The sequence below is a fragment of the Ovis aries genome, chromosome 15 (genome assembly GCF_016772045.2).
Source record: "Ovis aries strain OAR_USU_Benz2616 breed Rambouillet chromosome 15, ARS-UI_Ramb_v3.0, whole genome shotgun sequence".
Classification (NCBI taxonomy): domain Eukaryota; kingdom Metazoa; phylum Chordata; class Mammalia; order Artiodactyla; family Bovidae; genus Ovis; species Ovis aries.
The window spans coordinates 62,510,049-62,537,111 of NC_056068.1; the positions used below are offsets into that span (position 1 = coordinate 62,510,049).

General features: G+C 43.6%; 2 protein-coding genes across 12 annotated transcripts in view; one reads left to right on the forward strand and one right to left on the reverse strand.

Moving 5' to 3' along the window:
* TCP11L1 (t-complex 11 like 1) overlaps positions 1-20,456 on the forward strand; it is a 36,428-nt gene extending 15,972 nt beyond the window's left edge. For all 8 annotated transcript variants that reach the window (XM_012096181.5, XM_042233330.2, XM_004016383.6 and 5 more), the window contains 6 exons: positions 585-805; positions 4,588-4,724; positions 7,574-7,770; positions 10,592-10,773; positions 12,609-12,781; positions 16,427-20,456. In XM_012096181.5, the coding sequence (XP_011951571.1) occupies positions 585-805; positions 4,588-4,724; positions 7,574-7,770; positions 10,592-10,773; positions 12,609-12,781; positions 16,427-16,629 (1,113 nt within the window). In that variant the 3' untranslated portion in view covers positions 16,630-20,456. The remainder of the gene's footprint in view (positions 1-584; positions 806-4,587; positions 4,725-7,573; positions 7,771-10,591; positions 10,774-12,608; positions 12,782-16,426) is intronic.
* Positions 20,457-23,174: 2,718 nt separating this feature from the next.
* The window catches only part of CSTF3 (cleavage stimulation factor subunit 3), a 67,963-nt gene continuing 64,074 nt past the window's right edge, over positions 23,175-27,063 (reverse strand). For 3 of the 4 annotated variants that reach the window (XM_004016384.6, XM_042233326.2, XM_042233328.2), the window contains 4 exons: positions 25,898-26,051; positions 25,087-25,181; positions 24,878-24,938; positions 23,175-24,377 (listed from right to left, as the gene is read on the reverse strand). In XM_004016384.6, the coding sequence (XP_004016433.1) occupies positions 24,175-24,377; positions 24,878-24,938; positions 25,087-25,181; positions 25,898-26,051 (513 nt within the window). In that variant the 3' untranslated portion in view covers positions 23,175-24,174. The remainder of the gene's footprint in view (positions 24,378-24,877; positions 24,939-25,086; positions 25,182-25,897; positions 26,052-27,063) is intronic. The other variant, XM_042233327.2, reaches the window with a different exon arrangement.

Below are 27,063 nucleotides of genomic sequence, written 5' to 3' on the forward strand. Positions count from 1 at the left end.
TTACTGACCTTAAAAAACTTTCAAACAAGCTATGATAACCTGAGGGCATTACTCTTATAAATGAAAAAAGGTTCAGATTTTTAAAAACAGAATTACTTAAAGAAAAAAAGTTATTTTATAAAATATGATTTATAAAAATCTTAACAGATATGAACACCTTCAATACATAAAGACCAAAAAAGTGACTCAGACTTTGGGATAAAGAAGGTATTAAGTGGAGGGTAGAACTGTTTTTGCAGAATTTTTAGCAACAGTTTCTCAAAGAAGTAATATGTCTGTGGAAATTACCATTTGCCATAGGCTCACAGACTCACATTAATTAATGTGGTTTTTTTTTCACTTTTAACAGTTTTTTCTTCCTATGTCCAGTTGATTGCTTTCTTAGAGCTTAAATGGAAGCTTAAATAGCTAGTCTAAATGATTTGTAAACATGTTTTCCTATAGATTTGTTGAATAAGAGGTTAACATATGTGCACCATTGCACTAACAATTGGTAAGCCCTTTTTTGGATAATTCCTTTACATATCATAAAAAATGCCATCTGCCTAGGAAGCTTTGATTAGCGTGGCTGTGCTCTCTTGTAGACTCTCCTGTCCTTCTTGCTGCCTGGTCACACTAGACTGAGAATCCAGATAACAGAAGTCTTAGATCTGGATCTGATAAAGCAGGAGGCAGAGAACGGGGCCCTGGACATTTCCAAGCTGGCAGAATTCATTATTGGCATGATGGGGACATTGTGTGCACCTGTGCGAGATGAGGAAGTGAAGAAACTGAAGGACATTAAGGAGATAGTGCCCCTCTTCAGGTGGGTATTGTGTTCATCACCTTCAGGGGACCTAAAACACACGGCCTGTTTTCAGAGTCAGACTCCCTCAGGTGTAAGTATTCATGCCTTAAAAAAAAAAAAAGATTAAAAGCAGACATTTTGTTGTGCTTATGTCAGCAGTGCATATCCTAAAACTGGAACAATGCAGATCCCTTGGCAAGGATGACTCGCAAATCTGTGATGCGTTCCACATTTTTAAAAATAATGATTATAATGAAAGAAGCAAGGAGGGAGGGAAAAAAGGAAGTGAAGAGAAGGGAAAAGCTTGAAGGAAAAGAGGAAAAGACAGTGAACTTGAGACTCTGGGTGAGGTTACAGTGTGTATACTCTTTAAATGACCGAAGGCAAATCAAGGCAAAGACTGATCATTAGCATATATTTTTTAAAAAGTTAAAATTTTAATCTGTTTTTTTACTAAAAGCAATATAAATCCAATAGAACAAAAAGACATGAAATATTTTTTAAAAAGCAAACATTTTGTAAACTACAGAAAAGTAGAAGGAAAAAATTCACCCATAAAAGGCATAATCACTATTGTCATATTAATATATAAATTTTTTTAGTTTTTTTTGCCTCAGCATTTTATTTTGAAAAATTACAAATCTACAGAAAAATTGCAAAAACAATATAATTAACACTCAAATAACATTTATATAGATCCACCAGTTTTTAACATTTAGTCAATTTGCTTTATCATACATTGAGGATGTATGCATCTATGTATGTATTTTTCCATGAACTTTCTGATGGTTAATGCCAGATGTTATATTTCATCCTTAACTATTTCAGCAAATACTTCCTAAGATTGTGGATATTCTTTCACATGATCAGAGTACAACCAGGATATTGAAGAAATTTAACATTAAAATAATCCTATTAACTTTTAGTCCATATTAATTTCCTTTAGTCTTTTGACTGTATATTTCTAAATATATATAATTATAATTAAACTTATATAATTTTTATTCTAATATGGGCAGAGGATTGACATGATGCTGCCTGAGAATTTGACCTTTGGTTGAATTCTTAACTCTTTTCTGTAAACAGATATCAAAATGCTACTAGGCAACGTTGCTTATGGGGAAAATAACCACTGACTGGTAAATTGCCTGTGGACAGAAAGGAATGATAATGAACTATAAATACTGGATGGGATACCATACTTGGTATTTCCTCAAGTGGGGAAACTCTTGTTGTTGTTGTTGTGGGTAACTTGTAACTGGACATTCCCTCCATAGACACCCTAGAAGGCATACCTTGGAGTTGTTATGAGCTTTTAAGCCGGGGGGGCTCCCACATTTCTGAGCTATCTGCTCATGGTTGATATTGTAACTCTTCTTGCAAAGGAGTGCTTGCTGTCACCCTGTTGGCAAGCTGTGTGAATAGATGGTATCAGACTTGTGGTTTGCAGTTGCCTTGTGAGTCTGTTGCGCTGAACCAAAGAAGACCTCCCAGTGTGCATTGCAAGCCTGCCTTTTTTTCGTTAGTATTACACCCTAATTATTTCATTTATTTTTTCATTGAAAGTGTCATTGAGATAATTGTATATTCACATGGAGTTGTAAGAAATAATACAATGCACTCTATCCCACCTCTCCCAAGGGTGACATTTCACAAAACTATCATCCTCAGTCGTTTTGATCCTGATACAGTCCACTGATCTCATTGAGATTTCCTACATATACATGTATGTGTTTATGTATAGTAATTTTTATACAATTTTATCACCTGAGTTTGCATATCCACTACCGCATTCAAGATACTAAATAGTTCTGACACTCAAAGGATCTCTTGCATTGCCCTTTTATAACCAACTCATATCACTTGTTTAAACTCCTCAGAAGTATTTTCAGTGGCTGCAAAACATCCTTTTTCATAGATATTATTAACTGTTTCTCTGTTAAGATATACAATTAGATCTTGTATAGTTATTTAGTACTTAACCCTGTAGTGAAAACATCTCTGCACAAAACATTTTTCTGTATTTTAGGTTATTTTGTAAAGATAGGTTCTTAAAATGACATTACTGTGTCAGAGGATGTGAACAGTTTTAAGACTCATTGCATGTTAGCAGGCTCCTTTTCAAAAGTTTTATAAGCAAAAAGTTTCATTTCTAGCTTTCTTGACATCATCATGCTATCAATATTCATTACCTAGAAAAATGCCCAGCATTGTAAGGTTACCTGAAGGTTTAGATAGAACATGTTTAAAAGACTGCCTTAAGATAGTTACTGATTTGTTCATTCATTCCACAAGCTCTTACTGAGTCCATCTTGTGTGTTAGGCTGGTGTTAGTAGAAATAAGATAGTCAGTAACAGCCCGTAATCTAGGCTTCCCTGGTGACTCAGATGGTAAAGAATCCTACCTGAAATTCAGGAGACCCAGGTTCAATCCCTGGGTCAGGAAGATCCCCCTGGAGAAGGGAATGGCAACCCACTCCAGTATTCTTGCCTGGAGAATCCTATAGACAGCCGAGCCTGGCGGGCTACAGTCCATGGGGTAGCAAAGAGTCGGACACAACTGAGCAACTCAACTTTCACTTTCAAGAGCCATAATCTAGCCAAGTTAAATGTGGAATTCCTTGGAAGAGAGTCCTCTGGGGAAGTAGCTTGTAGCAAACTCATCCAAACTCAGATTCCTGCTGGAAGGAGAAGGGACTGGGGAAACTGGTTTTACATCCCCTACCTGAAGGAGGCTGCAGTGGCCGCTTAGCGCCAACCGGTTGTAGCTGTGGTGGAATGTGGGCCCGGGTTGCCAGATCTTTTGATTTTTCAAGAGAAACTAGAAATCCCAGCCTTTAAAAACACTGTGAGCACAAAATATGTTTGTGGGTCACTTATAGCCAGTGGTCTGCCAGCTGGCACTTTCCAGTGGTCCTTGGGTTACTCTAGGTGAGTGCAGGGGCCTGTTGGGAATACTCAAAGGAGAGGCACAAGGCCCTCCAGAAAGTGGGCTGCCGCATGTACTTGGGAGTGGGACAGAGTGGTGGCGGGGAGGGGCCCCGAATTGTGCCTCAGGCCGTGTATCCTTTCCCATACGTGATCACCTTGTGTGTAGGTGAGTTTATTCCGTCGTATGATGTCCTGTCAGCCCCAGAGGGCATCAGGAGATCCCAGGGATGTTTGATCTGACTCTTACCTCTGGGTAGGGCCCCACCTTCTGCAGGTGGGTCACGAGGCAGCAGTGCTGCAGGTGTGGGACAGGCATGCTCTGGAAGGCATCTTTGGTGTCATGTCAGTTTTGCCCATCGGGTGCTTTCAGAGCACAGACTCACAATTATGCTGCCAAAGCTGGAGCATAAAACCTGCCCTGGAACTCAGAGACTAGGGCAGGGGGAGAGAAAGGAGAGAGTCAACTTTCTTTCTCTCCTAGGAAAGGAAATTAACCTGTAAGCTCGGAGACCCCATGGTGAGCTCTGTGCTCTTAACCTCGGTCTGGGGGGCTGGGGCCATTCTTCCTCTGCTGCCGTGAGGGCTGACCTGGAAGCCAAGGAATGAGCTCTGGGCCAGATAGGCAGTGGGGAGAGTGATGTTTGCCTAGGGGCACGGGTGGGATCAGAGAGCAGCTTAAAAATTTGCAGTCCTTTCTTCTAAATTTGTTTTTCTTAATCTGCTTCCTCATGGCTTCTCCAACTTTTCTTGCCACCCTTTCCAGGATGAAAAAACTACCTCAAATCAGCTCACTTCATTTTTTTTTGTTTGTTTTAACAGCAGTGTTTACTTTGCAAGTGCCTAGTGCTAAATCCTCTTATCTCTTCCAGGGCGATTTTTTCAGTGTTGGACCTAATGAAAGTGGACATGGCGAACTTTGCTGTCAGTAGCATTAGGCCGCATCTCATGCAGCAGTCGGTTGAATATGAGAGGAAACAGTTTCAGGAGTTCTTGGAGAAGCAGCCAAGTATGTTTAATGTTTTGTGGTGCTTATTTGTTGTCTGTGTGTTTTTCATTTTAGTCACTGTTGCTTGTTGCAAAATGATACTTTCAAAACAAAATGAAAATTTAATATGGGAATACATGTGCGCATGCTAAGTCACTTCAGTCATATCCTACTCTTTGTGACGCTATGGACTGTAGCCCGCCAGGCTTCTCTGTCCATAGGATTCTTCAGGCAAGAATACTGGAGTGGGTTGCCATGCCCTCCTCCAGGGGATCTTCCAGACCCATGGATCAAACCAGCATCTCTTATGTCTCCTGCATTGGCAGGTGAGATCTTTACCATTGAGCCACCTGGGAAGCCCAGCATGGAAATACAGTAGTCTCATTTGAAGACAGAAAAGCAAGACGTTAGGCCTTGATAACTTAGTTGACAAGCATGAGAACTGTAAGTAGACGAGGAGAATAGAAATTTAAAAGAACAATGAAATCCTAAATTAAATGAATTTTTAATGAAAACATCAGCTTGAGGTAAATTGTTTACTTGGCCTTGATTTTAAAAATGTGGCAAACCTCTTAGGACTGTCTAGCTCACATTTCTTTTCTCTATGAGGTACATCAAGAAATTTCGCTTTGTTGTGTGCGTAGATCTTCTGGTTTCATAATCAGAAAAGGTTTCATTGTTATGAACGTCTCAGATGACTGCTGGGAACGGTTAACTTCAGAGCCAAATTATGTTAATTTCTAGGGTCCTTTTTTTGGTCTCTGCCTTGGCAGCAGATGGTCTCAGTGAATTGCGGTCTTCAGTTCCAATTTATTATGCATTCCTTTTAGCCTGTAAATTTGCTGGTCACAGATGAAAATGGCAGTCTCTGGATAGATCGTGTAGTCTGATCAAAGTCGTTAATTCAGTGCCCCTGCTTTAATTTAATTTACTATGTACCAGCTTTGCCACTGGAGAAGGCAATAGCACCCTACTCCAGTACTGTTGCCTGGAAAATCCCATGGATGGAGGAGCCTGGTAGGCCGCAGTCCATGGGTGTCGCTAAGAGTCGGACACGACTGAGTGACTTCACTTTGACTTTTCACTTTCATGCATTGGAGGAGGAAATGGCAACCCATTCCAGTATTCTTGCCTAGAGAATCACAGGGATGGGGGAGCCTTGTGGGCTGCCGTCTCTGGGGTCGCACAGAGTCGGACATGACTGAAGTGACTTAGCAGCAGCAGCAACAGCAGCTTTGCCACAGATGACCTCACAGTAAGCCTAGGAGGTAGACACTATTTTTTAAACCAATTTTACAGATGTGGAAATAGGTTTTGAGGGATTTTTGACCAGAATTGATGACCACAGGGATTTCCCTGGCAGTTCAGTGGTTAAGAATCTGCCTGTCAATTCAGGGGACACAGGTTCAGTTCCCCATAAGGGGAAGATTCCACATACCATGGGGCAGTTAAGCTCACTCACCACAACTTTTGAAGTCTGTGCTCTGCAACAAGAGAAGCCACCTCAGTGAGAGGCCCTCACGCTGCAACTAGAGAAAGCCTGCAAGTACAAAACTGACCCACTCAGCTCTTTTTCTCAACCAGTATTGTACTGCACCTCAGGAGACATCAGGGTTACAGTTTACAGGCTAAAGAGCCTTAGAGTAAGGGTCAGGTGCCAGCAGCCGGGGCCCAGGCCCTGAGCCGGGCAGAGTCACTCGCAGCATGAAAGTCGAGGTTTCCCAGAGCTGGTGGCCTATAGAATGCTGCCTCCAGAGGCTAAAGAGAGAGCAAGGCCCAGAACAGAGAGCTCGGCGTAATCAGCGTGTGGGCAGGACCAGAGGTGTGTCCGGCTGCAGCCGTGAAGAGTGGACTCCAGCCATGCCCTCGACTGCCCGTTTGGTGGTAAGGCGGCCTCCACTGATGGGGCTGCAGCCTGTTTGTGTCCTGTCAGAGGGTTTTTTTTTGCTCCAACAATGTGGACAAAAGCTTCTTCTTCTTGCTCTTGTGTCCCTCAGAATCCCTGGTACATTACTCAGCTTAGAAGAGTAGGAAAGCATGCCGGCAGATGTGAGACAACCAAGGTCCCCTCAGTGGGGTGGGGGAGTTTCCCCCAAATGCCGCACAGTATGTGCCAAACAGGTGACAGGACTTACCCCGGCAAGGCTGACCGTAAACCAGATTGATAGGAGGCTGAGATCCAGACAAGGACAAGCCTCATTTCCAGTGTGGAAGGTACTTTACACTGGGAGATGCTAGCCAGCATCTCCCCCCATCTGTTCCTGGGCAGGAATTTTTGCATCTCACCGAGCTGGACTTATCAGAGCTTCCAGCCACATGTCATGCATGAGTGGCTGGGGTGGGAGAGAAAAGAGCAAAAGTCTGAAGGTCTGAGGTGGCAAGACCAGGGTGCATGCGCTGTGTCCCCTGTCGTGGTTAGCCCTCACCGCCGCCTCCGAGGTGGCACTGGTGCGCGCATGCTAAGTTGCTTGTCATGTCGGACTCTGTGCGACCCTGTGGACTGTATTTTCCAGGCCAGAATACTAGCGTGGGTTGCCATGCCCTCCTCCAGGGATGCCATGCCCTCCCCGACCCAGGGATTGAACCCATGTCTCTTACGTCTCCTGCATTGGCAGGCAGGTTCTCTACCACTAACGCCACCAGTGCCGGACCTTTCATTATGTTAAGAATCTTGACAGTCAGACAGATTATGATGAACCTAAGGTCACTCAACTGGTAATTGCCTGTCCTGTGATGTAAACCAAGGTCTGTTTGATGCCAAAGTCCATGTTCTGTGCTTTACCACACTTTACCAGGATGATCTTCCCTAAAGTAATTCTGGGAAATGTCTCAGAGTGTTCAGTAACGTTCCGAGTCTTGCTTTTTCACAGATTCCCTGGACTTTGTCACCCAGTGGCTGCAAGAAGCCGCAGATGACCTTATGAGTCAGAAGTATAAAAATGCCCTGCCAGCTGCAGGAGGGGCCGCCGGCTCTGGGGACGGTCCCCGGCTAGATCCCGTGGCCGTCCAGAATTACGCGTACCTGAAGCTTCTGAAGTGGGACCACCTCCACCGACCCTTCCCTGAAGTAGGTGCTCCCGGGCAGGCTGACTGCTCATTTCTTTCTTGTACTGCTAAACTTCTGAAAAATAATAGTTACAACTCACATAGCAGAAAGTTATTCCTTTGTAAACCGTGTAATTCCTGGGATTTTAGTACATTCACACAGTTGTGCTTCCATTACCGCTGTTTCATTTCAGAACATTGTCATCACCCGAAAGGAAACCCCGGACCCGTTAGCCGTCACTATTCTCCCTCCTCCCCTCACCCCTTGGCAACCTACTCTCTGTCTCAATGGATTTGGCCTATTCTGGACTTTCTGTTTAAACAGAATCATACAATATTGGCCGTTCATGTCTAGCTTCTTAGCATAAAATTCATCCATGTTGTAGCATGTATCAGTACTTCATTCCTTTTGTTTTTTTAAACTGTGGTAAAATATATGTAAAGTTTACCCCCACCCCCCGCCTTGTTTCTTTGATTGAGCCCTTTGGCCTGTGGGATCTTAGTTCCCTGAGCCAGGGATGGAAGCCCCACCCGCTGCCTTGGAACGCAGTCTTAAACTACGGGGGAAAGTCCCTACCATCTTTAAGTGTACAGTTCTGGGCATTAAATGCGTTCATGTGACTGCGGAGCCATCACCACCACCCGTCTACAGAGCCAGCTGAAGCTCTGTGCTCTTTAAGCACTGACTCCTCCTTCCAGTCCTCTCCTGTCTCCTCTGTGTTTCTGGATCTGACTGTTCTAGGTGCCGCATATGAGTGAAACCACACACTGATTTGTCCTTTTGTGTCTTGCTTGTTTCACTTAGTATACTGTCTTCAGTGTTCATCCACGATGTTGCTCGTGTCCGCACTTCTTTCTGAGTCTGAATCTGTCCCATTGTGTGGCTCACCCCATTTTGCTTCATTCATCAGCTGATGGACACTTAAGTTGTCTCCACTTTTAGGCTCTTGTGAACTGTGCTGCTCTGAATATTTGTGTACAAGTTTTTGTCTAGACATGTGTTCCCACTTCCCTTAGGTATGTACCTAGGATTAGAACTGCTGGGTCACGTGGTGACTCTTTGGCGCTGCCAGACGGTTTTCCAGAGTATCTGCCTCGTTTTGTAATCCCACCAGGAGTGCGTGCAGCTGCTAATTTATGCTGCCGAGCGTCTGCCCTGTTTTTACTCATCCTGATGAAAACCCTAACTCAGCGATGTTGCTTTTCAGTTTTATCTAAAGAAACTGCTTCTCCTTCCATGCAGAGCCATGGTTTTTTTTTCTTTTTTGTATTTTTTTTACAATAAGTGCTTCTAACTGCCAGAACCCCTTAAGGAGATGACTAACAAGGGATTCCCCAGCAAATAGGTGGTTTGGTGTCTAGACCCCCCTTCTTTTTTGAGGGCACTCAGGCTGCTTATCTCTAGCCTTCAATCCTGCTACTTCTCTAATTTTCTTTCTCAGTTCCTTATTTTTCCTTTTAAGATGTTGTGAGCCTGAGTTTTCACCTCTTGCCTCTGAGTTCCCTGTTTCATGCCAGACCAAGCTCTAAAGAGCGTGTTGAACTAAGGGTGGGGGAAGACTCCTTCCTGAAGAGTCACAGACTCTCTCATCTCTCTTGTAGATGTTTTGCTTGAAAAATTGCTGTGGGGAAAACAGTGTTTTCATAGGGGATAGGTATCCTCAGAATTGATCCTTGGAAATTTTTTTTCCCCCACCATAGGTAAGAAGTGGATTTATTTAAAGAGAAACACACTCCCCAGACAGAGTATGGAAGGCCTGAGCAGCCCAGAAATATGGCGTGATAGTTTTTATGGGCTGGGTAATCACATTGGCTAATGAATGGGAGGATTTGCATCCTAAACGCAAGGACTACATACTGCTAGGAGGCTTCAAAGCAAGGACGCTGCTGCCATGTAACAAAGTGAAGTCAAAACAGGGACTGGTAAAGCCTCTCTGTTTGACAGTAGAGGAGTATCAGCCTTCAGAGATGGTTTTCACTTCGCAGAGAGAATTCTGGGCTAAGACTCCACATTGTTAACTTCCTGATTTGGTGCATTGGTTTCTTATAGCAAGGCCGGTCCTTAAACTTCATTTGGTTAATCTATAAAAACTCAGATCGGATATCGTATCTCCCCCAGACTCTCCGTTGCCCTTTCCCTCACTCCACACAGGGGACTTTGGCCTGGCCGGACCCAGGCCTGTCCGTAACATGGGGACACCCTCATGGAAGTTCACTCACTGGCTGCTTTCCGTGTGGCTTTGGGTTACCTGTCATTCCTGCTTTTCCTATCGACAGTTAGTTTTTCTCTTTTTTTATTTACTCCCCAGTTCTTGAGAGCCTCCCTTGTGCTGGATGCTGAGGGGGATACGGAGGTGAAGAAATACATCTCACCCCTCCTTCGCTCTGGTGCCCGGGATAGAGTGGATTTATTGAGTTCTGGCTCTGCCAGCTGCTTTATATACATGGTCTTTTCCCATCTTTATTTATGTTTTACTTTTATTGAAGTATAGTTGACTTACAGTGTTGTATTAATTTCAGGCAAAGTGAATCAGTTATACATACACGTGTATCTACTCTTTTTTTTACATTCTTTCCCCATGTAGGTCATTACGGAGTATTGAGTAATTAATTCCCTGTGCTATACAGTAGGTCCTTATTAGTTACCTATTTTATCTATACTAGTGTGTACATGTCAATCCCAATCTCCCAACTTGTCCCGCTCCCCTTTGCTCATCTTTAAAACAGCCCCATGAGGGAGGAATCCCCGTTTTGCATAATTGTGGGGGCTGTGGCCACATCGCCCTCTGCTGGTCACAGCTTGAACCTGCAGCTCAGGATGATTTCTGTTGTATTCATCGCAGACAGTTTTGATGGACCATTCTCGCTTCCAAGAGTTCCAGCTCCAGCTGGAGCAGCTGACCGTCCTGGGGGCCGTGTTGCTGGTCACGTTCAGCATGGCAGCCCCAGGGATCGCCAGCCGGGCTGACTTCGCCGAGAAACTCAAGATGATTGTAAAGATACTGCTCACAGACATGCATCTGCCGTAAGTGGCCAAGAGCTGTGGGGGAGGGTCTTCAATGGATGGTGCGAGGCAGAGGGTGGCAGGGAGCAGGCTTGGGTGGGGGTTCTGCGGCGTGAGACAGAATCAGGGCCTCTCACCAGGGACCGAGGAAAGCTGGCTCTCCAGTGCCCTGCAGAATTTATTCAGGGTCACACGGTCAAAGTTAGAGTCAACTCTAGGGTTGCTGAACAAGGCTCTGGGACAGTAGCTTTTAAATGTTTGTGACCAGGACATCTAGTAAAGAAATTTGTCTTCCATGGTGACAGTGCACACTTGATCACTCATGTAACTAAAACAGAAACTTCAGAAGTGAACTTACCCAGCTGTGCTGGATACTTCCTGATATTTCTATTATGTTCTTGCTCCATTAAAAAAATATATTGCTTATTATCCAGTGTTACCCTACATTCACTACCAACTAACAGTTTTGTCAACGCAGTCCTGGGGAAAGGTCAAATAAGAACCAAATTGCATTCTTCCAGTGTGTATGAATGTGATTGCAGTTTTTTGCCCTTCGCATACTTCTCATAGACGTTCTGTGCTGGGTGTGAATGGGTTATTTATCAACCAGCCGCAGTCCCCGCTTGTGTGAGGGCAGCTGCTGTGAGTGCTTCTGCAGTAAAGTCAGGTTAGGTGATTGGTGTGGTTTCCACCTTTTGGAATGGTTCTAAATAAAGCTGCTAATGATAAAGAACCCACCTGCCAGGGCAGGAAGACAGAAGAGATGTGGGTTCAATCCCTGGGTCGGGAAGATCCCCTGGAAAAGGGCATGGCAGCCCACTCCAGAATTCTTGCCTGGAGAATCCCGCGGACAGAGGAGCCTGGTGGGCTATAGTCCGTAGGGTCACACACAGTCGGACACGACTGAAATGATTAAGCACTCACACAAATAAAACTGTATCTGATGAGGTCCAACTTAGAGGATTCTTCAAGTGGAATGTCCACAGACCTCCTCCTCCTTACAAAGTGGAGAAACTGGCTGCTGAGTTTGCACACAGCCTGAGTGTGTTCAGTGCCACGAGGGGTGTATACGTGAGTCGTGACCTGGGCCTCAACAGCCGTGACTCAGGCCTGCAGGGTGTTTGCTGAGGCGAGGCCTGGCCTGCGGCCCTTGCACAGGTGTAGCCCTGGGCTATTGCCCAACTCCGTCACCAGTAAAACTGCTCTGTCACAGCTCCCGAGGAGTGGGGCCTGTCTGGCGCTCCCTCAGAAGGCCAGCCCCGGCGTATCCACCCTGGCCCCAGCGTCGAGTCCCAGGGCTCGGACGTTTGCTCTAGATCCAGGACAGAGGTGATTGCTTTCTTAGAAAACATCCAGCACCACGAGGGCTCCCCCCGGAGAGGTCAGGGGAGCCCGGAAGCCCCGGGAAATCAAGGTGTGAATTTCAACTTTAAGGTTTCAGTTCCGTTTATTCTTCAAAAGTAGTTAATACACCGTGTTTCAAAAGCTAAACAGACAGAGTGGTGTTCAGTGAAAAGTTTGTCTCCCGCTACCACATTTCTGGTTGTTGGTGTTGCTCCAGAGGTGTCCAGGGCAGGCCTCGGTCAGTTCCAGCCTTATTTCATCACAGATGTGAGCGAGAAGTTGGGTTTTAGATTGTTAGACCAGGTATAACCTGAGCCCTCCCCTCCCCTTTCTCTTAGAAGCTCCCCAAGTTGGGTGGACACGGTCTGAGAGGCTTGGGGCAGGGAAGGGTCACAGTTTCCCCCTGAACTGGCCAGTCTACAAATGGGTCGCGGGGGCTGGGGGCTGAGGGGACTGTGCACTCGGTTCACGGGCCCTCCCTTCTGTGCTTCTCCTTCCCTTGTCGGCTCAAGCTCCTTCCACCTGGAGGACGCCCTGACTGCTGTCGGGGAGAAGGTCTGCCTGGAGGTGAGCAGCTGCCTTTCCCTGTGCGGCCTCAGCCCCCTCACCACGGACCAGGAGGCCGTGCTCAAGGGTCAGATCCAGGCCGTGGCCAGTCCTGACAACCCCATCCGCAGGATCGTGGGTACGTCTGGGGGGAATCGGGGCTGGGGATGTTCCTGCGATGGGCTGGTGGACATTGTGGAGGGTTTGATGGATGATGAGTGCTGATGGGTGGGGAGAGGGATTAATCAACACCGTGTGGTGAGGGCGACCCCAAGTTTCGGACAAGCGACCGGCAGCCAGCACTGTCCTGAGGGCTCTGGCTTTGGAATCCGGGTCTTGGTTCAGAACCCTGCTCTAGCACCGTGCAGTAGTGGGAAATATCTGTGCTGGTCTCTGCGCCTGGTTCCTGGCACAGAGCTCCTGAGACTCTGGTGGTTTCCTCCGTGAGAAGAGCACTGGGAGCACCTTTTATTCGAATATTTAGTCTTTTCCCCAGTTCCTGGTCCAGAGCTCCTGCAGCCTTTGGAATTTCCTGGGTTTGGGGAGCATCTTTTGTTCTGAAGAGGTGACTCTTTGGACTCCCTCTTGGGGGCTGGTCCCCCAACAGGCCAAGCCATGATTAGAAGTTTGGAACTTTCAGCCCTACCTTCCGTTCTCCAGAGAGAGAGGAGAAGAACTAGAAATGCCTGCAAGATGAACCCTTCATGAAAATCCCAGAAGTACAGGGTTTGGAGAGCTTCTGGATGCGTGAGCACATCCATGGAGTGGGGCGGGTAGTCCCTTGCAAGGGATGACCCTTGCATCCCTGCTGCACGAGAACGGAGGTTCTGGTCCTTGGAATTCTCCCCGCCTCACCTCATGAGTATTTTCACTGTTCACTTGTATCCTTTATTAGAGCCTTTATTAAGTAATAAACTGGTTAAACCTCCCTGAGTTCTGTGAGCTGCTCTAGCAGATCACAAATCCACGGGAAAGGATGCCATGTGAACCTCCGATGTATAGTCAAGTCAGACAGAAGTGGTGGGTGACCTGGGGACCTACTCCTCGCGGTTGGTGTCTGACGTGGGCATCAGTCTTGTGGGCCTGAGCCCTTAACCTGTGGGAACAGAGGCTATGTCCAGGTGGTGTCAGAACTGAGTAAGATTGTGGGACACCTAGCTGCGGTCACAGACAATTGCTTTGTGGTGGGAACCCCTCTCCCCAGATCTGGAGTCAGAAGTGTTTTGAGGGGCTTCCGTGTTGGCTCAGATGGTAAAGAAGTCTGCAGTTCAGGAGACCCAAGTTTGATCCCTGGGTTGGGAAGATCCTCTGGAGGAGGGCATGGCAACCCACTCTAGTATTCTTGCCTGGGAATGCCCATGGATGGAGGAGCCTGGTGAGCTGGAGTCCATGGTGTCGTACAGAGTCAGACACGACTGAAGCGACTTAGCACATGTGCCTGGTGGTCCAGTGGTTAAGACTGCACCCTTCCAGTGCTTCCACTGCTCGGGGCACAGGTTTGATCCCGGGTTGGGGAACTAAGATCCCACATACCACAAGGCGCGGCCAAAAGAAAAAGAAACACAAAACAAAACCCGGAAGTGTTTTGGACGTTGTAGCGGGGCAAGGGTGAGGAGAAGCACAGCTGTAGTACAAGACTAGGATGGGTTTTCTGTGCAGGCACGTACTGTGTAGCTTGAGCAAGTGATGTGATACTTGAGATTCGTCGTCTCTAAAAAGCGAGTAATACCAGCACCTCTAGGGCTGCTGAGAGGACTGCAGGTGATCATATTAAATATAACTAAGGTCCTTCCTGCCAAACTTGGCAGCACATAGTGAGCACTCTGCAACAAGTCGCAATTATTAAAACTATCACTGTGCTATGTGAGCTATTCCTTTCCATCATCACTGGTTGATTCTGTTCACTGGTTGATCCAGGAACACATCTAATATTTAATTTTTAGGATTATTGTTATTTGATTGTGAAGTCCTTCCTCAACTTCTTTATGAAATCAGATAGCTGTTCATCTTATAAATTAATGAAAAGTTAGCAGGCTTCAGGCAAAAGCAGAATGATCCGTGGGTATCAGATTCTGAGTAGAGGCGGAGCCAGCGAGATGGCTGTGCTGCTAATGCTAGCACTTGTTTTTCTTTATTCCTAGGTAATATTTTATGGTGGAGAAGGACATGGCAACCCACTCCAGTAGTCTTGCCTGGAAAATTCCATGGACAGAGGATCCTGGTGGGCTACAGTGCATAGGGTCACGAAGAGTTGGCCGCTACTGAGTGACTGAGCAAAATATTTTATGAAAAGAAAGGAAGTTAGTCCCTCAGTCCTGTCTGACTCTTTTGCAACCCCGTGGTCTGTAGCCCGCCAGGTCCATAGAATTCTCCAGGCAAGAATACTGGAGTGGGTTGCTATTCCCTTAGCCAGGGCATCTTCCTGATCCAGGGGCTGAACCCAGGTCTCCTGAGTTGACAGGCAGATTCTTTACCATCTGAGCTACCAGGGAAAGTGAAAGTGAAGTCGATCAGTCGTGTCTGACTCTGCGACCCCATGGACTGTAGCCTACCAGGCTCTTCCGTCCATGGGATTTTCCAGGCAAGAATGCTGGAGTGAATTGCCATTTCCTTCTCCAGGGGATCTTCCCGACCCAGGGATCGAACCCGGGTCTCCTGCGGCGCAGGCAGACGCTTTACCGTCTGAGCCACCTGCCAAAACTAGAATGTTGTCAGAAGTGGGATTTATAAACAGAGAGTGACATGAATCAGTGTTTTTTCAAATGTTAGATTTTTCCACCCCAGGCCTGCCTTAGTTACAGTTTCATCTTTGGATTCCTCAAGGGGAGCCTCCTGCTGTTGCAGGGCCCTCGGACCCTCAAGACCATTGTCGTCAAGTGGGGTGTGGATGCGGGAAGGGGCTGAGAGGAGACCGCTGGCTACCAGGCTGCTCCCTTGGTTCTGCCAGCTAAGTTGTTTAGTCACAGCCAGTGGGGGTGTGTTACTGGGATCCAAAGAGTGTCAGTCAGTCACACCGGAGAAGGTTCCCTAGTTGAGGGGGGCATGAAGTTTGAAAACGCTTATTCAATATAAATGCCCCTGTTGCTTTTGTAATAAAATCTGCAAGGTTGCGGCTTGCACACACTCTTTTGGCAGCTGAGGCTACACAGGAAGGTACAGCACTATCATGGGGTGAGGGTGGGGGGCTAAGAAAGCATCAAACTAAGTGATTCCAGGGAGTAGGACAAGCTGCCCTCAGCTGCGTGAGCTTCACTGCAGGCCGTGGACAAGGAGGCTCAGGCTTCTCTCATGGGGCTTTGTGGGAAGCACTAGGCCTCAGGTTAGCAGTGCTGGAACCGTCTTTCTTCTCCTCTTTTTGGAACTTGTATTTCTTGCTTCGTTTTTCCTCCCACTTTTTATGTGAGCTTCAACAGTGGCTCATGTTGGTCTCTTTGCGCCTTGCTCCTCTGAGGGCAGAGCTTGTCAGCACCCTAGACTCTCCTTGATCATCCATACGTTTATCCTTGCTTTCCAAGTATATAATTTGGGACACTGCCTAGAGGCCGGGTCTCCAGCTGGCAGGCACTGGGTGTAGGGAGAGAGCGACCGACAAGAGGAGCATGGTCCCACCCCGTGGAGGGAACATCACCGAAGAGATGAATGTTCAGAAGTGGGAGGTGCCCCAGGGTGATCAGGGAAGACTTTCTCAAAAAGGTGATGTTTAGGCTAACAACTGAAGCATAAACAGAAGTCCGTAAAGTCGCTCTGACTAGGAAACAAACATCTGCTTTCTCTTCAATCACAGATTCCCGAATCCTGACCTTCTTAGACACCTACCTTGCCTCAAGTCATCAGAAGCCATCGCCCATAGCCCCTGGGGGATTGGGTCCGATTCAAAAAGAGCTGGAGGAAGTTGCCGTTAAATTCGTGCGCCTGGTCAACTATAACAAGATGGTGTTCAGTCCCTACTATGATGCGATCCTCAGTAAGATCCTCGCCAGATCCTAACACGTATAGTCCCTGTAGCAGCAGTATTACTTGCTCGACCTGTTCTCAGCTGTGATGTGGCTTTGGAAAATGGCTATTTAGTACATTTCTGTTTAATAGCACTGATTCCAAAAGGAAGAATATTGTGTATCAGTGTTGAGAAGACTTGTTGGAAAATGCACTGAATTCTCTTTTGGGGTTTGTATTTATGAGTGCAAGTTTACAAATCAGAGAGGCTGTTGTCCTGAGTTTCATAGGTAGCACTCAGCTTTTAACAGGGCTGCCCTGTGTCTCCACCCCCAGTGTAGCATGGTCGTAGCTGCCTGTCTCTCCCTGGAGTCTGAGACCGCTCTTCTGCCATCTGGGTGGTTTTTCTTCTAGACACCCGAGAGTATCTGACAGCCACTCCCGAGTGAAGAAGGCAAGCCATGATGCCTTTATTTATTTATTTATTTCATGATGCCTTTAGACTCGTCCCTCTCTGGCACAGCCTGCCCCTCCTCCCTTCAGGTATTTTATGTTAGAAGAACTTTATAAATCTTACTGCCTCCCATCTGCCCCCCTCGACCCCCAGTTATTTATTGCTCTCTCCCCTCCTGGCCTAGCCAGAGCCTTAGAACCTTTCATTCTAGTTGAGTTATTAATATTTGATTTAAAAAAGCTTCCTCTTTTGTACGAAATTACTTCCGAACCTGGATGATAGTGTTTATGGGATGTAGAGAAAGGAAAATTCTTTGATTTTTATGTCTTGAAAGTTGAGGAATTTTTAAAAAAATACTATGTTAGTGTAATATAAAAGAAGACAGATATCGGAAGTTTTTACTGAAAAGTTCACGCTGATACAACACCTCGAAGTATTGACTGAATTTGAATTCCAGAATTGGATTTAAGTATTTTCAGATAAAATACCATAAGCTCACTTACTTCTCAGGTAATGAAGTTATAGGAAATCTTTGGTTTTTGAGCAGTATTTATCTAGGAACTTGAGTGACCAGAGTTCCTGACATATCCTGTGGCTAAAAGGGTAGCTTGGGGTCTCATAGATGACCTGTTTTGTTAAAAAATAAATGTGTATCTTAGATTGGGACGTTATGTGAGAAAGCGAACTGTGAAGTCATTGGGGTGATCCCCAGCTGCCAGAACCACGGGTGGCGTCATGCAAGGAACCCCTTCATTCAAGCCCAGAAGGGCAGGGGTGGAGCTGGGGACAGGGTTGGAGAAACATCCAACCTGTGGACCACCTAGTGATACCAGGTTCCAGAGGAGCTACTGGTTATACTGGGAGGGATGTGATTTCTCCATCTGTTGGCTTCAGACTGCACTCTAATATTTTTACTTGCAGTCAGAAATGTATGCTGGGTTCCATGGTCAGAGGTCATATTAATAAAGTTCAGTCTCAAGGACAAATCCTCCCTGGTTTCCTGGGAAGAGGTTAAAGGCTCAGGAAGTAGAGCTTCTAAAGAATAAAACCACACCTTCTGTAGCGCCTTCAGTGAGGCCACCTCTGGAACTGTTCCTGGAGGTCAGGCTGCTGTGGTCGTAGAGAATGAGGCAGTGGGTGGGGTGGGGAGGGCACTCTGGCTTGCCTCCACCTCAGTGTTCAGGGGTGCCCCACCCCACCCAAGGATGTGGGAGAGGGGTGTAACCCCCACAGATGCAGGGCGGGTCACCACCTCCTGTAGTCATTTTCCCTAAATCTCGAGTTCTTCATTCTGCTTTCTTTTGTAAGAATTAACTCTTAGATTTCTTTTCCCCCTCATGGGTTCCTACATGGATACAGTGACGTTTGGACAGTTTGAAATCTTGATGCCCATGTAACAGGGAGCTTCACAGACTCCTCATGGGTTCCTACATGGATAGAGTAACGTTTGGACAGTTTGAAATCTTGATGCCCATGTAACAGGGAGCTTCACAGACTCCTGTGGCTCCCACTACCTCAGTGTCCCCGGTGGAATTCTACAAGAGCCAGAATGAAGACGGTGAAGTTCAGAATCACGATATTCATATTGAATCGTTTTGCTGTTGCTCTTTGACGATAAGTGAGCTAGTTTTTCTTCCTGGAATCTCATAGGATTATCACTAAGGGCCAGGAAAATTCATTTAGTTATTTAGTCACTCAGGAAATGTCTGCTAACCATCTACTTAAAACTCCCCCACCACAGGGTATTTTGTCCCTCCAAGACAAAATACCTTTGGCATATAAATTATCCTTCAAAATTGAACTGGTTTTATATATATACTGCATGTTGATTGGATTTGACATGGTTTCCTGCCTAAAAGGGTTTGTGGAAAACATATCTTTAGGGAAGTGCTGTTTATTTGGCAATAGTACTTCACTACCAATGGGTAGAATGCGCCTTGAGAGCTGGGTTGCTATCAGCAGGTCAGTTTAATTTCTCTGAGTTTCCTAAATGAGTGAGTGAGTGAGTGAGTGAGTGAATAAATGTCTAGAAGTCAGCTGTCAATTGATTAGGTGACTAGTGGGTGGGGTCTCCCTGTATGTATTTTTCTTTTTTTAATCTCATTAATTCTAAAGCAAGCTGTAAAATGTGATGTAATGTAACCCTATAAATATACTTCAGGTAAGAGTTACACTGATATGTCTTACTGATTAATGCAGTGGACAGGTATATAGGAACTTTTTCTCTGTGAAGAAAAGTTATTAAAAAGTTTGACTCAATAGGCATATAACATGCACAGTACTGGCTGACAATTCTGAATGGCTTATTTAGCAGTTCTGTTTTTGTGGCTTATTTTAATTTCTCCGAAGTCTTAAGATTCCTGGGAATAGAGCAGCCTAATTTCCTGCTGAATTTCAAGGGAGTGAATTAGGTGTTTGCGGTTTGATTTCCAGTGATCTTTTGACATGCCCTGACTTGTATGTAATTTGTATTTCTTTTGAGGCAGAATAATAGACTGGGAAGACTAACAGCGGTCAAGAAACCAGAGTTCTAATCCCACTTCTGTCATGTGACTAGCTGGAGCAAATCAGGACCCATTTCAATACCCATAAAATGAAAGGACTAGAAAAGGGCCTTTCAAGTCTGACATTCTGTGATAAATTTGACTGGAATAACTGAAGTAGACTGTGGTCAGATTGTGCAGAAAGATCCTGACTTAGAGGAAGATCTGGGTTGAGTCTTTCCTCTGTTGCCTTCTTGCAAGGTTTGGTGGTAGTGGGCCATTCTGCCTTCAGTTCAGTTCAGTTCAGTCGCTCAGTCGTGTCCGACTCTTTGCGACCCCATGAATCGCAGCACGCCAGGCCTCCCTGTTCATCACCATCTCCCGGAGTTCACTCAGACTCACATCCATCGAGTCAGTGATGCCATCCAGCCATCTCATCCTCTGCTGTCCCCTTCTGCCCCCAATCCCTCCCAGCATCAGAGTCTTTTCCAATGACAAGAATACTAATTCACACTTCCTGTGAGGATTAAATTTGATAATGGATATTAGAATGCTTTGTACACACAAAAGAACTATAAATGGTTTTATTAGCAACAAAGGAGAGTATTCTAACCTTTTTGCCTGTGGGTGATGACAGATTTGACTGCCGGTGCCCAGCCTCCTTCAGTCAAGCACGTTTTACAGGCCTATAGGGAAGGTTTTCCTCCCATCCTGTCCAAGACTGTTATTTTCTTTTATCATCTCTTCTGTACCAGAGCTGCAATCTTACTTCTTTTATATGCTGCCACTCACCTGCGCTCCAGTGATTTCTCACTTCCACCTCCATGTTATTTGAAGTAAATGAATGGATGACTGAATGGTAGTGGATGATAGGCTATGAAACTCATATTAAAAGGCAATATCTCATTGAAAACCTAAATAAAGAATTACAATGATGTTTGCAATTGTGTATTTATATTGGGTTTTATATACCTATTTTAATGGTTTACATTTTTTTTTTAATGGTTTGCTTTTTATTAATTTTTCAAAGCACCTTCATGGGACAGGGAAAGGGGAAACTTTTAAGCCTGAAAATCCTCTATTAACCTATCGAATGTTCACTGATACTTTCAGAAAAAGCTAGAGTACTAGAAATGTGTCAGAAACTTGAGCAGGCAGAATTTTACTTAAAACTGCCTTTAGTGTGGATTTCTGTCTTACCTATGTTGCCTTCTGAACTAACTTATAGTTGAGAAGGCCTGATCTGATGGAATTTCACTTAATTTAGAAATCAGTTGTGTCTGGCGTTGGTATCAATAGTCAGACTTCACCATTTTTTGTATTTGTTTTATCTGAACTAAGCCTAGCTTCCCTGGTAGCTCAGGTGGTAAAAAATCTGCCTGCAATGCAGGAGACGTGGGTTTGATCCCTGGGTAGCGAGAAGGAAAGGGCGACCCATTCCAGTATTCTTGCCTAGGAAAATCCCATGGACAGAGGAGCCTGGCATGGGCTACATGGGGTCACAAAGAGTCAGACGTGACTTAGTGACTAAATAACAACCTATCTGAACTAAACATTGAGAATCTTTAAGTGCAACTTTTGACTTAAAAGCAACCTTAAAATCAAAGTAACACTTTTTTTTCTTTCGCATTCTCATTGCCTCTGCTTTCTAAAGTACTGCCTGCTGTGGGCTCAAAGCAGAAATTTGGTCATGTCTTGGACAGGGAAGAAAATTTAGTACAAGGAATTGGTTTTTTTAACTTTTATTCCCAGAGCTGATAAGCTAACTTCTGTTAAATATTTAAAGTTTTACCAAAATCAGTAATATGGTAACTGAGTTTTGTTAACCTGCCATGAATTAACCATTCAAGAATTCTGAAATTTGTATTAAATAAAATATAACTGCACTTGCTGAACATCACAGTCAAGTAAGAACTACCAACTTTAATGAAGTTTGCTTTGGGAATTGAAATGTAAAAACCAAAATTTATGAACATGGTGATTTTAATTTTACTATCATGCACATCAACTCTTAGTTTTACATGTTAAGTATATGCCAGTAGAGGATTATAAAATTACCAAATAAATTCATAATTATCCCCCAAGGTCAGCATGCTGACAAAAGTGGTTTTATATTTTCGTTCTTTTCCAGTAGTACAATTTGATCACGTTTATATTTACTTGAGCTGTAACCTTTTACTTTATGTGGCTACATAGATAAAACCTCTTGTTTGAAATTTAGTGCTAAAAGCCAGAGTTTGACTGATTTTTGTTTAGGAAGGATGTATGGTCCTTAAATTTTATCCAGTTCTAGAATTGTGGGGAGATGCTATCATTGTTTTTATGAAGAGGAAAGATATGAATATCTTTTGGTAATTTCTCTGCTTCCAGCAATATGGATATATGAATACTTGGACATGTAGGATTGGCTATATATACCACAGGAGTCTGCACGTAGAGTTCCAAAAGTGAGTTCAGGTTTCTAACATCATGCTACTTGATGTTAGATGAAGGAATTATCAAACATTCACACAGAATCACACTAAAAACCAAAAGGTATATATATAGACAGAACATTAAGTTCTACATATATATACACATACATATATATATAGAATATTCAGAAAGTTTTCTTCTTAATAATTTATTTGAAGTTTAAATGTCATATAATTTCTAGGGGAAAAAAAATCTTAGAAATAAATGCAGTAGGAGCAATTATAATACATATAAATGGCCTTAACAGTCCTTAGTCCCCAGAGAAGGCAATGGCAACCCACTCCAGTGTTCTTGCCTGGAGAATCCCAGGGACAGAGGAGCCTGTTGGGCTGTCGTCTATGGGGTCACACAGACTCGGACACGACTGATGTGACTTAGCAGCAGCAACAGTTCTTAGTAGCACTTTTCACCAAGGTAGGTAGGGGCATGTATGTGTGTTTTCTTGTTACAATGCTTAAAAAAAAAAAAAAAAGGCTCATTTTCCTTGCATAATCATATGGCTTTGTTTGCTCATATGGACACACTCTTACAGACCATTACAGGTATTTGAAATCAGTTTGTCTTCTTTAATACACTACCCAATGATAGCACTCCAGGAAAGATTCCATCTCTCTCTCTATTTTAAAGTCTGCTATATGGTACTACTTGTGCCTTTCAGATTGTATTGTTGATAACCATGATATTAAAAAGAAAACCCACACAGCTTAAAAATGATACTTAACAAAATCTGAGGTAGAGCTGACTTTTTAAAGGAAATTTTACTCAGCTTTATTGGTAAAATACTGGATACACACTTTTGATCAACTTAGGTAAGTATAACCTTGCTACATATAATTTATATGAGAAACTGATATAACTTTTCTTCATTTGTAGAAATATTTGAAGCTGAAATTAAATCACAGTTGAATTCAAATTCTAAATTGTGTACCTAGTATGTAAGATTGTCCCTTTATAGCCTTACTACTTTTCCTCTTTTCTTTGTGGGGGGCGGTCCCTTATTTTTAGCCTTTATTCTGAATCACAAGCACAAGCCTCAGGGCTCAACTTGTTTTTGGTCTAGTTTCCTAAAAATGAGCCTAGAGGAGGTAATGCTCCTAACAAAGAGCAAAACAATTCTTCGGACTTACTTTTTAAGAATAAATTTTTGCTCACTGTAATCAGTTTTTGGTTACTTGGCCACAGTTTAATTTTTTTTTTGATAGGTTAAGAAGTGGATTTATTCAGAGCGAAACACACTCCACACACTGGACCATCGCAGAGGGCCAGTGCAGCCAGCCAATAGTTTTTCTTTAATGCTATCTTTGTTTAGCGCTTGAAAAAAAAGTTCTTGAACACTGAAATACATGTGAGAGCAAGACAGTGAGTGAGTGATTAAAGGAACACCCACACTTATGTCACTTTTAAGAGAGACGAAAGATAAAATATCTCAGTCTCCCTCAGATTTAATTTGGGGAAAATGCATTCATATTTGAGGATTTCTAAAATGTTTAATTTACCTCTTAAAAATGGATCCTTCACGTTTCCAAACAGTAGCAAAAAAAGACCAGGAAAGGACAATAGTTGTATATATGGTAAATACAAGGTGACTTTTCTTGTATTGTTGACATTTCTTTTTAAACTGTATTGGCTAAATAACATAAGCTGCTATTTCAAATGTGAAGGAAAGCAGCACCAGGAGACAGGACTTTTTTTGAGATCCTTTTATTTTTTAAAGGATTGTTTTAAAATGTTAAACTACAAAACCGATTCCATACATTCTGCCATAAATAAAACGAACAATAAGGCAGGACTCTACATAAGCAAACCAAAAACAGCTGTTTTCAGAAAATGTGATAAAATGCTTTACAATCATAAGCCATCCAGTTTTAAAAATAAAACTGTTGAAAACCCACAAATCTTCAAGTGGTACATACAAGACACCCTTGAAGCAGGAACAAATGTGGTTCTGCCACTTAGTACTGTTCTCACACTTTTTTGAAAACCTAATTCTGCTTAGAGCATAGGTCTGTTCCAAACCCTAAAATTCACGTAGATTGGTTGGTTGTTCTCGAGAACCATATGATAGAGGCACCAATGACAATACAACTTTGTTTCCAAGAACCTTGTAACAAAGCATTGTCTCTTTAAACATATGACTTAGAGGCAAAAGGATAAGAGTTTTCTTCCGAGGCAGGAGCTACACCTGCTTCACCGAATTCGCTTCTGCTGCCTTGCTCTGTAAATGTCATGGACGGGAGGAACCACAGCTCCCTTTTCCTCATCTTCATCTGAATCCTCGTTGGGCCTTTTGACAGCCTTCGTGAGCACTGCATTACTTTCCACTGGGCCATTGCCTTCTACAGCTAGCTCTGGGGCTCCTCCGGTAATGATCCTCACAGCTTCTTCAACTGCTATTGAAGCAAAACAGAAGGACTACTGGAGGGTGTTGACAAGTATGCTACTGTGTCATTCACTTGGTTATACAGCAGAAACTAACACAACATTGTAAAGTAACTCTAGCCCAATTTTTTTTTAAAAAGTATGCTGTGAAGGAATACATATGTACTACTTTGGATACTTTATCATTTTGTAGCCTCCTATTAGCAAATTCTGAGATAGTACCACTGATACTAAATAAAGACAAAAAACTAAGGTTAAAATTAATAAAGTTTTCATAAGCAATATCTGATAGTGCATGTTCACATGAATAGAAAAGCTTTTTATGATATTTTTCTTAGTAGAATTAGAACATGAACTGGCCTCTCTGTACCAAAGAGGGTTTGGACCCCTGCGAGGTGTCACTGCACTGCTGCAAGGTGGCTAGCTGGTTTTGGAAACTTCAGTGGCGATCTCTCCTATCTTGGAGACAATAATGTGAATTCCACTCTAAAAATGGAGCCTCATCACTTACTATTTGGTATCTTGCATCTTCGGAAAATTTCCATTAGTTCATCCACTTGTACAAAAGGACCCTATTTTGACACAAAGAAAACTTAATCCCCAGTAATCTGATGAGTTAAAATAGCCCCACTTTGTATTTACCATGATAAAAGAGAAAAAGTACATAATTACTACATTTACCCGTAGAGCAAATATCTGTCATGAAAATGGTGAACAAACCTGGAAACAAATAGGAGGAGGGAGAAGTTTCATTAAAACAACTGCTGCAGGTGGCACTGGGAACACTCCACCAGGGACAGGGTGTAAGCCTGGAGCTGTAAGAGAAAGGAATATAGGAATGGGGCGGAAGAAATGTCTATACATGTAATAACTAACATAAGTAATTTGTACATAAATTACTATGTACAAAAAGTCTTTGTTCTGGACACCTTAAAATGTTTTTAGTGTTTTATATGTTTGACCAAACTCAAGTGGGTGAGACAGTGAATGCAGTCTCAACCTCATGGCCACTGAGGGGCAGAAAAGTAAACAAGTGACTGTGCATAAGATGACCCAGAACCTGAGTTAGTCAGTTTTTGTCAAAGATCATGTCTAAGCCTCACAAGTCATTTTTTCAGCAAGCCCATAAAGTCAGTTATACAGTAACATCTGTCATTGTAAGGGCCTTGTTCAAATAGAATTCAGAGACTACTACATATTAGTAAGTATAAACAATACCAAATATCACCAAAGTAAGCTTCCAGCTGTGCAGGTAACCTGTATGTAGTGGCATTTCAGAAAACTCTCTTACGTATCACTGCCAAATGCATTACTGCAATCTGGATCAGTGAAGTTTTTTGTTTAAGACATTTTAAACTCATCTTGATTCAAAGATTATAGCCAAATCACTTGTCATTATTGACCCTGAGTCTAATTATTAACCTATAATGGAAAGGTCACATTAATTTGCCCCCTCCAACCCCCACACACCTCTGGATTAAACCAACAAACAAACTGAGGTCTCAGTACTGGATCTAAAGTCATGGCTTACGTGCTAAATGTCGTGGCTGAAATGGAATCATCTGCTGAGTGTCTGGTTTAGGGTATTCTGGTTTTCTATCCACTTCATCTTTCAGAACAGGCACTATAGAAGGAGCTACAACTGGGTCTGGAATTATAGCTGCTAGCTTAGCACGGGAGACATCCTGAAAATGCAGAACAGAAGAATCCTAAACCTGAAAAAGGGACTTAAGAGTAGAACTGTGCAATTCTACACTCCTGAGGATACACTAAATAACTCGGTTAAAACCATAGCGAGAATGGAGAAAGAAAAGCAAGAACTTCCATGACAGTGAAGACTGACAAATGTAAAGAGTCATTAGACTCAGTGTCACCAGGTGGGACATCTGTAGGATCCTTTTGTAGGTAATACATACCGGGTAGATATATATACCTGGTAGGTAATAGATACCAGGTAGAGGTGGGGTAATTTGGAAGAAAATCTGCAGTTTTAGATATTTTCTGATATCTCCTTTCCACTAAAACTGAACATCATCCATCAAGTTCTCTAAGTGAAGAAGCTGATTAAGTAAGGTGCTCTTTCATGAAACCTAACAAAGCTTATCACTTAACGTTAGTTCATAAGATTTTGCTAATGAAATGAAAAATTATTCCCAACATACTGTTAGAGGGGAGAAGGAATGTTTGTTGAGTAACCACATTTGTCAATTTTTGCCGTTCATTCACTCTTTGAGGAGGTAGATAGGATCACCTCCATTTTACAGAAGGGACTAACGCTCAAAGAGGTTCTGCTATCTCCAAGGTTAAATGGCTAGGAGGCAGACAGAGGAGCTGAGAGCACGGGCCTCTCTGACCTCACCCATTCTGTCTTCTTCTCAGTGTCCCAGCAATGCCTGCCAGGGCTGAGGGCAACTCTGAGAGAGCCTCTTTTGCCAGCATCAAGGGATATAAGAGAATTTCATGTTCTCAAAACTTGCTCTTATGCAGTTGGTGGCAAATCTAAATGAGGACACCCACTGAGAATTGCTTTTATTCCTCTCTTTCCCACTCTCACTTATGTGCCACACACAAAAGCATAATGATCCTTCCCAAATACACAGAATATAAACAGAAATACAAGATGGAAAATTCATGAAGATATTTTCATTAACTTCCTTAATTTCCATTTTCAACTTGGCAAAGTTGAAATAGTCTAAA